Source organism: Equus quagga, chromosome 10 (genome assembly GCF_021613505.1).
Source record: "Equus quagga isolate Etosha38 chromosome 10, UCLA_HA_Equagga_1.0, whole genome shotgun sequence".
Lineage (NCBI taxonomy): Eukaryota > Metazoa > Chordata > Mammalia > Perissodactyla > Equidae > Equus > Equus quagga.
The window spans coordinates 19,633,052-19,650,674 of NC_060276.1; the positions used below are offsets into that span (position 1 = coordinate 19,633,052).

At 44.0% G+C, this 17,623-nt stretch overlaps 1 protein-coding gene across 1 annotated transcript in view; it reads left to right on the plus strand.

Moving 5' to 3' along the window:
- Positions 1-8,828, plus strand: part of LOC124245930 (fibrous sheath-interacting protein 2-like) — a gene marked incomplete at its 5' end in the record, with an annotated part of 41,816 nt that extends 32,988 nt beyond the window's left edge. The window contains 3 exon segments of the mRNA XM_046673764.1: positions 2,105-2,148; positions 5,994-6,060; positions 8,621-8,828. Of these exon segments, the coding sequence (XP_046529720.1) occupies positions 2,105-2,148; positions 5,994-6,060; positions 8,621-8,823 (314 nt within the window).
- Positions 8,829-17,623: the final 8,795 nt, after the last annotated feature.

Genomic DNA, 17,623 nt, shown 5'->3' on the forward strand with positions numbered 1-17,623 from the left:
TCTGGCTAGGGTAGACCCCACTTTATTTTTTGTCTCTGTTGGAACTGACTCATTAAAATATTTATGAGTTGAGTTTTGGGTCCTCTATTCTTTTAAACCTCAAAGGATTAATGTGGTTCTAACAATGACAGCACTAGCTTAGAGGGAGGAGTGTCATATTTACCATAAAGGTGGCCTTGAAACTCAGACGACAGGGCTGGAATTGACCTTGATTATTTCAGGCCTACAACCCACTGAAGAAGTTACTCAAGAAAGCTATCCTCTCCACTCGGGAGTGGAAATAACATTCATTCAAAGATAAACCATAGGAGCTGGCCCCGTGGCCGAGTGGTTAAGTTCGTGTGCTCCGCTGCAGGCAGCCCAGTGTTTCATTGGTTCGAATCCTGGGCGTGGACATGGCACTGCTCATCAAATCACGCTGAGGCAGCGTCCCATATGCCACAACTAGAAGGACCCACAACGAAGAATATACAACTATGTACCAGGGGGCTTTGGGGAGAAAAAGGAAAAAAATCAAATCTTTAAAAAAGAAAAAGATAAACCATAGAATAGTGGTAAGTTTGCCAGAATTCCATGAACATCATAGTCAGAAGATGATATATCACTGATGTGTTTCCTGCAGTATGGAATCATAGGCTGTTAAAGCCAGAAAGAAGCCATCTGGTATAACCTCCATTTCGGAGATGAAGAAACTGAGGTTCAGGGTGGGGAAGTGACTTGTCCAAGTTCATACACTGAGTCAGAGTATAGATCCCAAGTCTCCTAAACCTGAATCCACTGTCATTGTTTTCTTCAAGTTCATTGCACTGAGCTATGCTTAGTTCTTATATACCTTGGTAATATTGCGCCTGTGCAGTTCATTCCTAGTTTCACAGAATAGACAATAAAATCTCAACTTGATTCTGATTATCTGGAACTCTCAAATACCTAGAATTTTTCTGTGCCCTCTTCATCAAAACGGCCTCCTAGATATATCCAGAAGCATTGCTATGCATTTAAGCTAGACACTGAAAAACTGATATTTGGAAAGATGGCCCTGATAAACCCAAATGACCCCAATCGTCAAAAAAATGAGTTTACATATGTGCAGTATACAAGACTTCCTAAGGTAGGAAAGTACATTCAGACACTTTAGAATAACCAGCAACTGATAATAAAATTTAGGGGATATTCTGGTTAACAAATTCCATCAGATAATTCAACTAATGGGATCTCCCTCATATTCAAGGTAACTAAGGTTTTACTAAATTTTTTCTAGAACCCTTGGCTCAAAGGGTAATCCAGAAAGAGTTCTCTCATCTTGGTCCTTTATGATTATACAGGTATAAAATGCATATCACACGCACACATTATTTCATTTGGTCCTCTCGTAAGAAAGTAGTCTCATCCCCATTGTACATACATCTGAGGATACAGAGTTAGAGAAGTTAGAAGTAACTTGGGAAGTTAGAAGTAACTGGCCAGTGTTCACTGAGCTCTAAGTAGTGAAGATAGGACTCACAGTTTTTGTGACTCCAAAGAAGTCCAGAGCTCTTTTTTACTACTAGCCGCCTCCCTAGCTGTAGGTCTTTGTGAAACTTCTCTCTCGGTATCATTTCTACCTCCTTAGGCCAAACTTCAATCACTGATGTCTCCTGGAACTCAGGGTAGTGCCTCAGCACTCTCCTGCTTTGCACAGATTTTCCTAAGACCAGCACCTTCCTTTCTAGCATTCCTTTAACTGGCAGCCTCATTTAATTTTTTAGCTATCTACAACCAGAGTTGTAGGGGTCCTTAGAAATCACCCACAGCCTAATCTCTCACTTTACAGATGAGCAAGGAGGCCCACAGTTTGAGCAGTTGTGCAAAGATGCATAGCTAGTTGCTGAGCCTGCCTCTCCTGACCTTCTGGCCGGTGCCCCTTCCACCACGTCACACTCCATCTTTCCCAGTTTCTGAGTAAAGAGCCACAACCTGTGCCCCGCATTCTAGGGAATCTCACCTCTTTCAGCTTTTTGTTTGCCTAATTTCTGATTCTTTGATGAAATTATTGAGATTATTTCTGTGCCAAAATTTGTACATGTCTCAGAAATAACTGTTTTCCAATATTGTGTTTTGATCACAGACAGTCTTGAATGTCCAGATCTGGAGAATGCAAGCAGTATTAAGGTAAATATTTTTCACTGGCCCCTCAGTGCGAGCTAGTGGAGCCCTGATAGAAATAAGGGAGTGCCTTCATTGTGTGCTCTGAGGGGCATCAGAAAGCACTCTCTTTTCATACCTTCCCACACACTAAATCTCTCCCAGCTGGGGCCAACCCCTGGGGCCTGGAAATCCCATCATCAAAATCCTCACCTTCTTTTAAGCATTTTTTTTATTGTTGAGGTCATATTGGTTTATAACATTGTGTAACTTCAGGTGTGCATTATTATATTTCATTTTCTGTATAGACTGCATCGTGCTCACCACCAATAGTCTAGTTTTTATCCATCACCATACATGTGTGCCCCTTTGCCCCTTTCATCCTCCTCCCACCCCCTTCCCCTCTGGTAACCACTAATCTATTCTCCTTACCTATGTGTTTGTTTATCTTCTACATATGAGTGATATCATATGGTGTTTGTCTTTCTCTGACTTATTTCACTCAGCATAACACCCTCAAGGTCCATCCATGTTGTTGCAAATAGCATGATTTTGTCTTTTTTATGGCTGAGTAGTATTCCATTGTGTGTGTGTGTGTGTGTGTGTGTGTGTGTGTATACCACATCTCCTTTATCCATTCATCCATTCATCCATTCATCCCAGACTGTCCCAGCCTGTCTGTGAACTAAGATTCAATCCCCATTGCCTTGGAGTTTGTTTTGGGGGAGCGTAGGGCTGGTGAACTTCTGATGTGAGCACTTGGGTTGTTTCCACATCTTGGCGATTGTGAATAATGCTACAGTGAACATAGGGGTACATAAATTTCTTTGTACTGTTCATTTCATGTTCTTTGGATAAATACCCAGTAGTGGGATAGCTAGATCATATAGAATTTCTTTTCTCAATTATTTCAGGAATCACCATACTGTTTTCCATAGTGGCTGCACCAGTTTGCATTCCCACCAGCAGTATATGAGGGTTCCCTTTTCTACACAGCCTCTCCAACACTTGTTATTTCTTGTCTTGTTAATTATTAAAAAAAAATCCTCACCTTTGGGTTAAGTCATTGTCCTTGTGTAAATGCACAGAGTAAGCCACAGCACCCACAGCACATTAGGACAATTCCACTCATTAGCTCAGTTCCTGTAGCCTCTGGAGAGAAGCTGAACAGGAATGAGTCACATTGCACTCCCAGATAGACCCAGGCAAGGGACCTGATGGGGGCAGAGAGAGAACAGATGCTTCGAAAAGGAAGGGGAAGGGAAATGAGTGCTGATTCTAACTACTTCCCAATGTCCCTGAGGACTGGCCCTTTATAGCCAGCTTTCCAAAAGTCTGGTCTGCTCCTCAGTGTGATCCCAGAAATTCCCCTCCCCTAAGCCCCTTAGGAAGTCTCCAATGAGGGCTGAAGCTACAGATCCTCCTCTCTGTTTTGTATCACTTTTGCTTTCCTCGTGGTTCACTTTAACCCCCCTCCCAGCATGTGTGAATACACACACACACACACATACACAACACGGCCCATCGATATCCCAAGTACTTCTCATTTAGCAATACTAACATCTATCTGACAATCTCAAATTTCAAAGTAAAATATTAAGAGGAGAGAGACTCTCCAGTCTGGAGGCCTACTGGCAGGCTTTTCCTTTTGCCAAGCTGCTTCCCTGGCTCATCTGGACTCTTTTTGCTGATTGTCTTTCTTCTCACTTGCTGGGTTTTTTCCTATTGTAAAACTGTAGTTAAAAGTATGATCCATTAAGATACTCAGCATCCTTTATCGAATAGCACAGAAATTCCTGCTCGCGTTTAGCTCTAGGAGAACATTAGTCTTCGTATATATGAATACATATGCTCTCCACTGTCAGACGTAGAAAAAGAAGTGATCATATTTCCCAGGAAGTATTTACCATGAACTGCCCATCCTCTCTCCTCCATCCCCTATTACTCTTCTGTCACTCTGTTATCGCTCTGTCCACTCACTCTGTCACTCACTCCAGCCACACTGGCCTTACTTCTCCCCTAACATACTAAGCACGCTCCCACCTCAGGACCTTTGCGCTTGCTCTTCCTCTGTGAGGAATGCTCTATCCCCTGATAGCTGTGTATCTTGCTCCCTGCTCCCTTCCAGTCTTCGTTCAAAAGTTACCTTCTCAGTGAGGCCTCCCCTGACCAGCCCAGGTAAAACAGAAACACACACACACACACACACACACACAATCCCCCTTATCCCACTTTATTTTTCTTCATAGCACTTATGGCACCATTCAGTTAATCATTCATTCATTTGGGAATTATTAATCAAGTGCCTTGGCCAGGCACTTGTGCCAGGCACTGGAGATTTAGCAGTAAACAAAGCAGACAGATAGTCCTGCCATCATCCTCTGGAAGACTATATATTCACTTGAATATAAGCTTCATGATGGCAAGAGCTTCGTATGTTTTGTTCATGACTGTATTCCCAGCACCTAACACAGGACCAAAATAGAGTAAATGTCCAACAAACACTTGTTGGAAGAAAAGCCTTAGCTGTTAAAGCTAAATGTAGTCTCTATGTCAGGAGTTCTCCAGCTCCACTCCCCTTGAATCTGATGCACAGCCATATTCAGGAACTCCTACACAGAGCAGAGGTTCTCAACTCTAGCTATGTTAGAATCATCTGGCAAACTCTACAAACAACTGACCTGCGGGTTCCACCCCCAGAGATTCTGATCGTTGGTCTGAGTTGCTGCCTGGGCATCGGGAATTCTAAAAGCTGCCCAGGTAATTTTAATATACAGCCAACGTTGAGAACCATTGACCTAACCTACTTGTGTCAGGCCATTTGGTAGCATCTGGCCCTCCTGCTTCCTTCAGAGCAGGCATTCTCAACCTGGCTGCACATTAGAGTCACCAGGGCAACTTAGAAAACAGACCAAAACTTGCCCCACCCTCAGGGATTCCTATTCATTTGAGGTGGGGCCCAAGTATGCCTATTATTACAATTTCTCCAGATGGTTCTCTTGGGCAGCCAGGGTTGAGAACCGGTGCTTTATATTGTCCCTGCCCCAGTTTATCCCTTTAAGCATCCTATTTTGCAATGTCTTAATTCATAAGCTGCCTCAGATTCTCCTAGAAGAATTAAAGTTAAACTTTTACAATAATACTCAGCCCTCCACACCAGCAATACAAAACACTCTTCTCTCATCTTGCGTGCATTTAGGCCTTCATTGATTTGCCACTTCCTTTTTAACTGCCACCACCATGGAGAGGCTACCCTGAAACCCAGCCACCTCCCTATTTTGTGCCCTTCTAGGGTCATGCTGCTTCTGAATCTGATAAAAATCCACAAAGCAAAGCCAGCATCTGAGGCACTGTCACTGCCCTACTGCCTCCAGGCTCCTGCAACCCCACACCGCCACTTACTTGCTCCAGACCTCACAATTGTTAAGAATTCTTTAAAAGGAGATAGGAGCAGTAAAGTGGACATCCCTTTTCCCCTTTCTTCTCTTAAGACCTCCCCTATCATCATCTTCTCTCAGAGAAAGATTTAAAATGTTTTATTCATTCCAAGCTCCAGGGGCAAGGGAGCAGGCATGGCTGATAATTTTTGCGACCTGGGACACCTGACCCCCTGAAATTATCCTACAGGGGCAGCCCACATCCATGTCAGGGGCCAAACCTGGGTGTTATAATTGGCAAGAATTATAAGAAGTCATGCCTAGGAACAACCAAGTCCTAGACAATAATTCTTTGAGACTGCAGAGCACTGAGATTACTGTGTACAATGCCACAATGGTTGTTCTCTGTCCCTTGAGGGTTTCTAGATATTTCTGGTGTTCACTGTCCAACAAAGGGCAGAGGATTAAGCTAGTATTTCACCTTTGTCTTGGCAGTTTACCACCCTCTTTCAACGCGAAAGTGCTCTGGCTGGCTTGCATTCTTCAAATGATGACATTCCAGGTACAATATATTTAGCATTTTATAATAAAGCGCTCAATTATGTCATTTTGAATATAGAAGTTTGCATTGAATAGAACATTGCAATTTGTTAGTGTATTGTGCAGTTCTCTGACTTGAACCTCACAGCAAAGGGGTGACAGTACTGGAAGTAACATTTATTAGGTACCAGCTATGTACCAGGCCTTCTGTTAAGTGCTTTTCTCACCTGTGAAACATCATCTCCATTGTACTGATGAGGAAACAGAGTCAGTGAAACAAAATAGCTTGCCATACCCGCTCCCTCTGCAAGCCTTAACATCCTATTTTACAGAAGAGAAAATGGAGGCAAATGACCTGCCTGAGGTTGCACAGCCAGCAAGTGGCAGAGCCAGGGATCAAATCTCCCAGGTCTTGTGGCTTTCATCCCACATTCTTTCTTCCTGCCAGACAGGGGCTATATCTAGCAGCCACTGCATCTCAGAATTGGGCAGTGACCAAGGCCAGGCTGCAGAGTTTGGTGGCAAGTAGAAAAGATTCCATCTAGGTTTTCAACTGCATGTCCAATCAAGTCACATTCTTCTGTACCTTCAGTTTGACAGGGACACATCTTCCCAACCCCTGCATTCTGCACATTACAGGAACTCACTGGGGAGCAGTTATAAATTCAAATAACATATTTTTGCTCTAATAAGGGCTTTTGGAGGAAGAAATGCATAAATGGGCAACTTTATGCTAAGATGCTCAAAATAGTACAAAGGCCCAGAGGATAATTTATTAGAAATTACAATGATGCCTGTTTATGACAATCCACCAAAAAAGAGGACTTCACTGGACCGACACATGCCCATTACAGATTTGGGTGTATTTTTTTAAAATATGGTTTTATTAGGAATCTAAATCAGTACATGGTGTGAAGTGTCATTCTATAGCACTTGGCATGCATCGTGACCCATTCACTTTGGCCATAAACACCCCAGGCACTTCTCTCTCTTCACAGTGACCAGTGACAACCAGGGGAACCCCATTACACTGCCCACAAGCTGATCAAAGGAGCATCAGGGTATCTTGAAAGAGAGTTGGTCTCACCAAGCTTTTGTCATAATATTTTACTCTCTTACTTCCAGTACACTGTGAATGCTACACCTACTGCCTGATTTCTCTTTTCAGCAGTTTTGCTTTGAAAGGAGCATGGATTGTTAGCCAAAGCGTTCACTGTGCCCTCAGCGATGAGCTTCACGTGTGCTCTTTTTCTAGCCCAGTGCCAATCTGAACAATATGCAGAGTCTACTAGTGACTACAAGTTGCAGGCAGTGTCTCGGTGTTATTCAGGCACTGCTTGCATCAGGATCACCCAGCTTGCTTATTAACAAGCAGAATCCTAGCCCCTCCCCAGACCTCTCCCAGTATCTCTGGGAAATGGTGTCCAGGCATCTGCATTTTTAACAAGGTCTTCAAACTGCAAAAGCAAAGCTTCGTTTTTTCCCCTCCAGTGAGATTTTCAGTATATGGCCTTGCAGCCCATGCCTCAACCCGGTAACTAAGTCATCTTGTTTTTTCAGACTGTAGACTCTCCTCTTAAGTCTTTGCCTCTGCAGATTTTGGCCTTTTCCTTATTGATTTCTGGATTCTTATTTTTTATAACTACCAGCACATTCCAGTACTGCATTATTAATTTGAAAAACTAAACTATTTTCCTTTATTTGGCGGGTAAATGTGCTATCTGCTACCTTAGTTTTAATCATAGACTCTTGAAGTTCCCAAGGTTATATTGCTGGAGAAGAACTAGGTAACTGCAAGAGGTATAGGAGAACTTTGTCTCTTACTGGAAATCAAGAAAGTATGTGTTTTCTTGCTCTGTGTCTTTTCATGGCATCCTGTCATGATGAGTCAGCAACATAGATAAATGCTCATCTCTGTCCTTAGAGATACAATAATCATTTTGTTAACATAAACTATGATATGCTTTAAGAGCCCTTTGCACAAAACAAGTGGTGCAGAAAAATGGGTCCAAATGGCCACTCTTATTGGCAACAGAAGTTCTTTATAGCTCACACAACAAACAGATCACTTGGGGTCAGTCAACTGAAAATTCATCCAAAGTGAGTGAGAAATGATAGCCTTTTTTAATGCACTGCTGCTTTTACCTGGACATTCTAAAATGGACACCCACACTGGTGAGAGGTGAAAGTTACCTTTTTATGTAGAATTAACTCATCAGGCTTTTGTGGACAGTCATCTGCTAGCATGAGGGAGGCAGCCGCTGCTGAGCTGGCTCAAGAGCATCAGGGTGCAAGGAGTGCAGAGCTGGCCTGCGCGTCAGAAAGCCTGGGCCCTAGTGCCAGCTTAACCACTGTCTACCCACGTGACTTTAGACAAGGTGACTGACCTCACTGAATTTCTCCTGCTTCCTTCCCAGGGGTATCAGAAGGAGCAAATAAAGACTCTTTGTGATGCACTTTAAAAACCAAAAATTATTATATAAATGCTTCTTTCTGAATCTTACATTATCAATCCCCAAGTCTGACAGCCTCAACTGGAAAGCCCAATAAGTGACCATATTGCTCTTTTCATTCATTCACAGACGCTGATAAGCCCAGTACTTCCAAACAGGGCTCTGAGATGATGAGGAAGGTGTCATCAGCTTTACCCAAGGTGTTTTCCATATGTAATGCCAGTGCTCCCCAAACTCCCTCACCCTCACCCCTCAGCAGGACAGAAGCTGAGGCTACCGCACCTGACATCAGTGAGCATGCTGACCTTCCTCAAAAAATAAATGGTCTTTGAAGGATGATGCTGTGTCCTACACACTGATTCTTATAAATAACTGAAAATAGGAGCAAAGAAGGTACAAAAAGGCAGCTGGAGAGAAGGAGGATTTGATAAATGCTTTTTATAGGCATTTTGGCATGAGAAGAGGGGCTGTGCCTCATATAGAAGCATCTAGCAGGCAGCGTGGGATTTAAGCTCTGCTCTTGAGGGCCCTGCAGGCTTGCTGGGAGATAAGACTTAGAAGCAGTAAGACAGTGTGTCATCACAGCTCCCGGGTGCTCCCGGGGTTCAGAGAAGGGAGTCATCGCTGTGAGCTGGAGCGGTCAGACTGTGTTTCCTGGAGGCTGTGGGATTGAGGTGTCCTCAGAGGACAGGAGGGTTAGGCAGGCACAGAAAGCGCCAGGGAGGCTCTCACCTCGGGCCACACAGCTACGTACGCTGCTGCTGTGCCTGAATGGTCTAGTTCAGTGCTGTCCGACAGAATATTCTACAAGGATAGAAGTGGTGTATATATGCTCAGTCCAGGACAGTAGCCACTATCCCCACATGGTTCTTGAGGCACTCATACGATTGAGGAACTGAATTTTTCATTTTGATTTATTTCAATTTAAATAGCCACATGTGGCTAGTGGCTCCCTTATTGGATGGTGCAAGTCTGGTTAATACATGGCCACCAGGACACTAGTCAATTCAGATGAGGTTGAGGGGTCCCCTGAAAGTTCATTTCCAAAGTCTATCCCCAAACACCTAGGGCAGTGCCGAGATCCGACTCCTCAGAGGGGCTCTGAAGCCTCCAGGCATCCTCTTGGCCCCTTCAAGACACATGAACCACCAATGTGGCCAGCAGGTAGCTCATGCTTTCCAGTCACACCTGGAACCCTGTGCTTGCCAAAACCCAATTGCTGGAGAGAGGATAGGCCCCATCTAGAACACCAAAGTTAAGGAATAACAAGGAGCAAATCAGAACCTACCCCTGCCAGCTGGCCTCAGACAGTGCTTGGCTGGAAACTGCTCCCATGGAACAGAAACACCACTCTGGTACTGAAACTGCCACTCCGGCCTCCCTCTCTCCACTCAGTTAACAGGAAGATGATCACTCAGCTAGTCATTCTCATACCTCAGCTTTATCCAAGAATTTAGGACAGAGGAAGGTCCCAGCCTTATCTAAAACTCCCCGGGGAAATATTTCAAGGCAAGTAAATTTCCTTTATGCTGTACCTATAGTCTGTAAATGTTATGTTACTGAACTTTAGCAAATAGAATGGCAGGCAGTTCTGCCCAAATAGCACATATACCCAAATTTGGCTGCCTTGATCTACTCGCTCACTCCTGCCCTTACATACTGAAGTTCATCATATGCAGCAGTATAAGTTTTAAAGTTATTTTTTAAAGGTCCACACTAATGACAAACACTGATCTTACATATGGCTTTGTTTTAATAAGCTATACAAATCCAGTTCGAAATTCAAAAGTTACAAAAGGTACAGTGAAAAGTAAGCCTCTTCCCCTCACCCCCCTCCTCTCCCAGCTGCTACCTGGTTCTCCTCTCCAGAAACAATCTGTTACCACTGGATCGAGTATACCTCCCAAGATAGTCTATGGATAACAAGTGTATTAACGCCTGACTTGAGAAAGAAGTCTAATTGAATATTCTCCCTCAAAAAGACAGAAAACAGAGAGAGAGGAAAAGAGGGGGGGAGGTGAGAATGGAAGGAGAGCGAGCGAATGTGAGCATGCTATTTGACAGCTATTTCCTGATGCCACGGCTTTAGTCTTTTTCTGTAGTTGCATTTGTAGCTTCAAATAAAGTCAGTCCTCATTTTTAAAACTGTTTTTTGTCTAATGAGCTAAATGTCAAAAGGTGAGCACCAGAATCAGAGTAATGTGCCTACCATAGCTGTTCAAAGCCTGCTGGCCAAAATACATTAAGAATATATGAGCTAGTATCTACAGTCCTTGGAAATGGACTAAATGTAATAGACGAAAACACTAAAAGTAAAAATGCATGGCCTCACTTGCAATGAGAGAAAATACAAATTAGAATAACCTGAAGGTATGACAATATACCTTTCAGAGAAGAAAAAGGGAATAAAATTATAAAATCCAGTGTTGTGCAGAATGTAGGGAAAGAACTACACTTGAACTCTACAGTGCTGATGGTTCCACAAATTTGATCTTTCTGAAAAGCAGCCTGACAATAAGTAAGACAAGCTATGGTTCTATCTGTACATTTGGTCCTGGTAACTCCACTTTGGCGAATGTGGTCCAAGGGAATAATACAAAAGGAGAAGATTTTTCAGACTCTGTATAAAAATGTTCATAGCAATACTATTAATTATGCTGAACAATTAAAACAATCCAAGTGGGGGACTGGTGCAGTGTATATCAGGAAAGAATGCTATACGGCCACTGAAAATGACACGGATACAAATGCACATGTAAGTTGGCACACAAAATAAGATGTGCACTCTGATAACAATCAGACGGTCTACTTTATGATTTACAATCATATGGTAAACTAATAAAAAATCCAAAGAACTTAGAGATTTAAATTAATAATCATTTTTTTACTGTTAGCTGCTGCTGCCTTTCTCTTGAAGAAACATCATCTTAATCATCATCATCACTTCTTAAGCCAATTCTAACCCTAACCTAAAGTGAACGGAATGATATCAAATGCCTCAGCTTCTTATGAAGCATGAGAAAAAAGAAAGCATTTATTCAGACGTTTTTGAACCATTCTTTCAAGAGGCTAGGTCATCTTCGCTCATCCCCAAAGTACTCTTCTAAATTCTAAGCTGGCAAACGGTAACCAAATTTTTGACTGATGTGCATTATAAAAAGTCTATTGGCCTTGGATTAAATATACAATAGCTATATATCTGTGTGACAAGCATACACTTTAGAGTAACTTAATTAACATGTATCATATGGTTTTGTCCTTTTATAGGACCTGGCACAAAATTTCAGTATTTTTAATGATTCATCTAGGGACAAATGTGTCTTCTGGTATACTAGTGGTCATACTTAATCTATAGAATACCAAATGCTTATCACGAATGTAATTGTTGATTATTTCCTACTGGAAAATATGACTTGCTCTTATCATCTATTTTATGACGCAGTTTCCAGTAACAATTGCAGAAATCGGGCCACTTATTTAGAGACGGAAGAACGCTAGGTTAAATCCTTCTAGTGCAAATAATCACACCCCAAATTACGTCTTCTAAGTTTACATTTTTAGATAAAATAAAAGACACCAGGAAACATTTGACTTTATTCTTTGCTCCTAACAGCACAGTACAGAGCACTTTACACTTCATTAGAATACCATTTAGACAATGACTAGGTTATTCCTTTCAAAGAGCTTCAAAACATGTTTACAGAAGGGCTGACCTGTACCAGATAAGGATTATTTCCAATTTAAGATTCAATGAGTCCATAAACTGCCAAGACAGATCCTTAGTAGGTACGTGCCATGATAGGTTAGAGGAAGCAAAAATGAGACAGACAGAAAGACTAGGGTTTTAATTAGGCCACATGAAAGAAATACTGAGAAGCCAACAACTAAAAAGCATTCTTTTTTTTTTTTTTTTTTTAAAGATTTTATTTTTTCCTTTTTCTCCTCAAAGCCCCCCGGTACATAGTTGTATATTCTTTGTTGTGGGTTCTTCTAGTTGTGGCATGTGGGACGCTGCCTCAGCGTGGTTCGACGAGCAGTGTCATGTCCGCGCCCAGGATTCGAACCAACGACGAAACACTGGGCCGCCTGCAGCGGAGCGCGCGAACTTAACCCCTCGGCCACGGGGCCAGCCCCCCTAAAAAGCATTCTTAATGAGTACTTCATTCAACATGGCTGTTTAGCTTTCAGGTCACTGGGAATTTTGTCCACCAATGAATTCCAACTGTCTTATTCACTATTCCCAAAGACCAACTAAAACCAACGACTAGCTGGTCATGTCGGGCTGGGCCTAGTGCAGGATGTCTATGTGCCTCTCAGACCTCTGACTGCAGGGAGCATAAGTGACCTACGGCCACAGCTGCTGAGCCCTGAAATCCATCATTACTGCATTTTCACCAAGGCCAAACTTCCCACGGGCTGCTCTCAGCCAATGGGTATGGCAGAGATACTAAGACAGGCCATTCCTGCGAGACACAGGACGCCCCAACATGCGACTTTGGTCAGGGATGCTATCCAACCTCACAAAGGACAGCAAGGAGTAGACATGACACTACTTCACAAGTGTAGAAAGTAGACAGTGCAACTTAATGCATTAGAACAAGACAGTTTATTACAACACAGCAAACACCATGAGTATCAGCATAGATTTGCCAGTTCCCCTACCCCCAGTGCCACAGGGCAATGCAATGGGCTCAGGTGGATGCCACTCATGCAGTGGGAAGAACTGCAGCTGAGGAACCCAGGGTCAAGGACCTGGGACTTTTTGAGCAATGAGCAAACAAACCAGTGCCCCTCCCCTGGGAAGCAAGAAGTTAAACGGTAGTCACACTGGTTACCTTGCCCTTCAGAAATGGCTGAGTAACAGGGTACAGATAAGCCTTCCTTTAAGGACCCTCACCAAGAACCTGCAGGGATGCTCAGGGCCCATGGTGGACTGCCTCTCCAGACAGAGTTGCTTTGCCGAAATGTTCTTAGAACTGCACCACACAGTCTGACTTTTCCTACCCACCCTTCCTTCCTTCCCTCTCTCCTGCACAGGGCTCAGACCTGCATCTAGTCCCACAGCTCTCCCTGACTCCTCTGGCTCCCTCCTCATTTTCCCCACAGGCATTTTCCCTAATAAATCTCTCACATGTATAACCCCATCTTGGCATCTGCTTCTCAGAGAACTCAAACTAGCACAAATGGTGCCAGTGCTGGTCCAAGAAAACAGGCTGTGGTAAGATGGAGTTCTGAGACTGCTTTCATCAGTGCCTGGTGGACAAAATAGACACCGTCCTGAGGCGGGTGTGGGGCACGGATAGTCCAAGGCATAGGGTGGCAGTCCAGCTGCTAAAGATTTTTCTGGAGATGACCTGGGAAAACTGGGAGAGTGGCCTTGGAGATGCAGCGATTCAGGCTTTTGAAAAATATGGGAGAATAAGGCCTACAGAGACAGTGGAGACGGCTGCATACAGTTAAATTGTACCGATGCCCTGCAGCAGGGTAATGAGAAATGGATGACAGTTATTAAGTAGCTAAAGATTATGCGTGAGAGCCCAAGGGCTTCCGTGGAGCTTACAAAAAGGCCCTTATTTCCTACAGTGCAGGAGCGAACACAGCTGAGCAACAAAGAGAGGACATAATAGAGCTGCAGAACTCCAGGGAGATAAATACTCAATGTTTAATATGCGGTAGGTCTGCTTTGCTTAAGTCAGGGCTACATGACTTCATGTGGTTGAAAAATCCTGGGACCCTGAAACAGGGGATGGGAACATCTGGCCAGACACCCCAGAGGGTGTTGGCTCTGTAGATATCCCCACCCAGCCCTCAGAGTGCAGAGGGGGCCACCATTCCCTAGTAATGAGCTAGCACTTCCCCTGTGCTGGAAGATGCTGCAGAGGCTGCTTCCCCAACAAGGCAACTGGTGCCCCTCTCTGAGGAGCTGTGTCCAGCCCCTTTCCCAGTTACTAAGCTGATAACTAGGATTAGATCCCAGCATAACCTGTCTGGGGAAGTGCTGGGTCTAATGAAGAAGAGAGTATACACCAAAGAGCTGCAAAAATTAGCTGGGGGGTACTAACAGGAGCCAAGGAAGCACTGGGTTTGGATTTCAAGGGTGCTCTATCAAGAGGGCCAGAAAAGCAAGAGTTCACAGGCTTGGGAGCACTTTCTCAGGAGACAGGATTTGACGCCCCTGGCAAGGACCACAGGGGGTAAGTCTCTACTAAGGTGTCACTTAGAGGCCCAGAGGAAATGATGGTCACCACTGAGAAAAGTAGCAATGTCTGAGCTGCCAGGACGAATGGCAGAGGAAGGAATTAAAAGGCAGCGAGAAGTGGGCATGCTGGAGTGGAGATATTATATGAGGTGAAAAACCCCACCACAGGGTAGTGTTCCACAGAGGAGCCCAGAGGACACCCTATTCACCAAGGCCATCAGGAAGGCACTGGTGAAAAGGGGCACCAGCATCACTAAGTTCAGAGGTGCTGCAGGCCAGAGATGGCAGTAAGAGACCATACAAGGTCTGAAGGGCAGCTGGGGGCGCTTGACCCACAGGGAGTTGTGGAGGAGCACGACAAACCGACAGCCAACAAAGGTGCTGCTCAAGATTTGAGAGCTGAAAAAGACTAAAGCAGAGGAGCAGGGGACTGAGGGAGGTTTCCCCATAAAAAGCCCTAATTCCTGGCTCAGTTTCCAGGCTTTGGCCCACTTTCACATCTGGCAGAGGGAGCTGGGTCCCTAGGAGGAAGGACAATGGTGAGTATGTGCTATTCCCCCAGTACTTCCCCCAAAGTGACCACAGCCACTTACGTGGGGGTATGTACACGGGGGAAAGAACAGCTAGACGTTCGAGGAATGCTAGACTCAAGATCTAAGTTGATGTTGACACTTAGGGACCTGCAGCAGCATCACGGCTTCTGTTAGACTGGGGACTTCAAGGGCTGAGTGATAACTGAAGTCCTGGCTAAAACAGTACTCACAGTGGGCCTGCAGACCTACACAGTGGTCATTTCCCAGTCCTTAACTGTGTAACTGGAACTGAGTTGGTAGCTGGGAGTAACCCCATGTGGGTCCTTGGCCTGCAGGGTAAGAGCTGTCACAGCGAGGAAAGCCAAGTAGAAACCTCTGAAACTGCCCCCACCCCACCCCCACCACCATCACCATGGACAAGGGAGTAAACTGTGAGGCTTACTTTTCTGTGTCAATTTGGCTTAGGCTATAGTACCCAATTAGTCAATCAACTAATCTAGGTGTTGCTGTGAAGGTATTTTGCAGATGTGGTTAACATCTACAATTAGTTGATTTTAAGTAAAGGAGATTGTCCCAGATAATCTGGGTGGGCCTCATCCAATCAGTTGAAGGCCTTAAAAGCAAAATTGAGATTTCCCTGAGGAAGAAATTCTGCCTGTGGACTGCAGTGTCAGTTCCTGCTCAAGAGTTTCCAACCTGCCCTATAAATTTCAGACTTGCCTACCTAGCAACCACAACTACGTAAGTCAATTTCTTGCCATATATATACGTGTGTGTATATATATATATATACACACACACATATACACACTTTATCGCAAGGAATTGGCTTACAGTAGGATATATATATCCTACTAATTGTTTCTCTGGTAAAACCCTGATTGATACATAAATCAAACACAGTATTACATCCCAGGGGAGACAGAGTAGATCAGTGCCATTATTAAAAACCTAAAAGATGCAGAGTGGTAGCCCTTACCATGTATTTGCACCTACGGCCACATGGGGGTTCCCGTATAACCAGCTGGAGGAAGAGAAAACAGCTTGAGCTTGGTTTACAGACAGGTCAGCTCAGTACGTGGGTGCAAAATGAAGATAGATGGATGGTATCTGCATTACAGCCATGTTCAGGGGTGGAAAAGGAAAATTTTTCCAATGGATGCAACTGTAAGCAGTACAACTGACTTGGTGTGGAAGGAGTGGCCTGAAGCGAGAATATTTATTGAATATGTATAGACTCCTGGGCAGTGTCCAATGGTCTGACCATCTAGTTGGGAGCCTGGAAGGAAAAGTGCTGGAAAATCAGAGACAAGGGGGTCTAGTGTAAAGGCTGTGGATTGACATTTGGGAGCAAGCAAAGTATGAAGATTTCTGCGTCACACGTTAACACTCATCAGAGAACATCCACCACAGAAGAAGCACTAAACAAGCAGACAAAATGACTCAGACAGGTGCATGGGCCTTCGTCAATGGCTACCACACAACTGGCACGATGGACACATAAGTAGAGTGGCCACCATGGCTGATGGAGGCCCACAGCAAGGACTCCTGCTTACCAAGGCTGATCTAGTGAGAGTCTGATGGCAACTTTGGCTCAAGGACTCACTACTGGTCTTGCTGAAATGTTCTTAGAACTCCACATCAGTCTAAGACTTTTCCTACCCACTTCACTTCTTCCCTTCTCTCTTCTCTGGAGGCTAGACCTACATCATAGTCTGACAGCTCTCCCAGACGCCTCCAGCTCCCTCTTCATTTTCCTTCATGGCCATTTCCCCCCTTCAAAAAATTTCTTACACATCTAATCTAGGATACAAACTAACACACCAGGTAATCTAACTTAGTGTGCTATTAAAGCTTTACTCCTCTGTTTTACAGGGTCAGAAATTCAACTTTAAAAATTCAGCAAGGGTATTAAGGTCTTGTGTAGGTACCAGTTCCTATCAAACTCATAAGGGAATGGTTGATACAAGAGAATGACAAGAATCTCAAAATGAGAAAGAACTGCCAAGCAGACCAGATAGATATGCAATGGAGCTGAAAAAGTGTTCCCTTCTCAACAAGAGCAGCTACTTGAAAATCAGACTAAGCCCAGAAGTAGCCTGGCATGTCTGGAACATGGAAAGGGAGCTGGCTAGCCAAAAGGTGGAAACCCAACTGTCCATCCACTGATGAAGGGATAAACAAAATGTGGTATATCCATACAATGGAATCCTATTCAGCCATAAAATGGAATGAAGTACCGAGGCTTGATACAACACGGATGAACCTTGAAAACATTATGCTATGTGAAGGAAGCCAGACACAAAAGACCACTTATTGTATGATTTCACTTACATGAAATGTCCAGGATAAGTAAATCCATAGAAATGAGAAGCAGATTGGTGGTTGGCAGGGACGAGG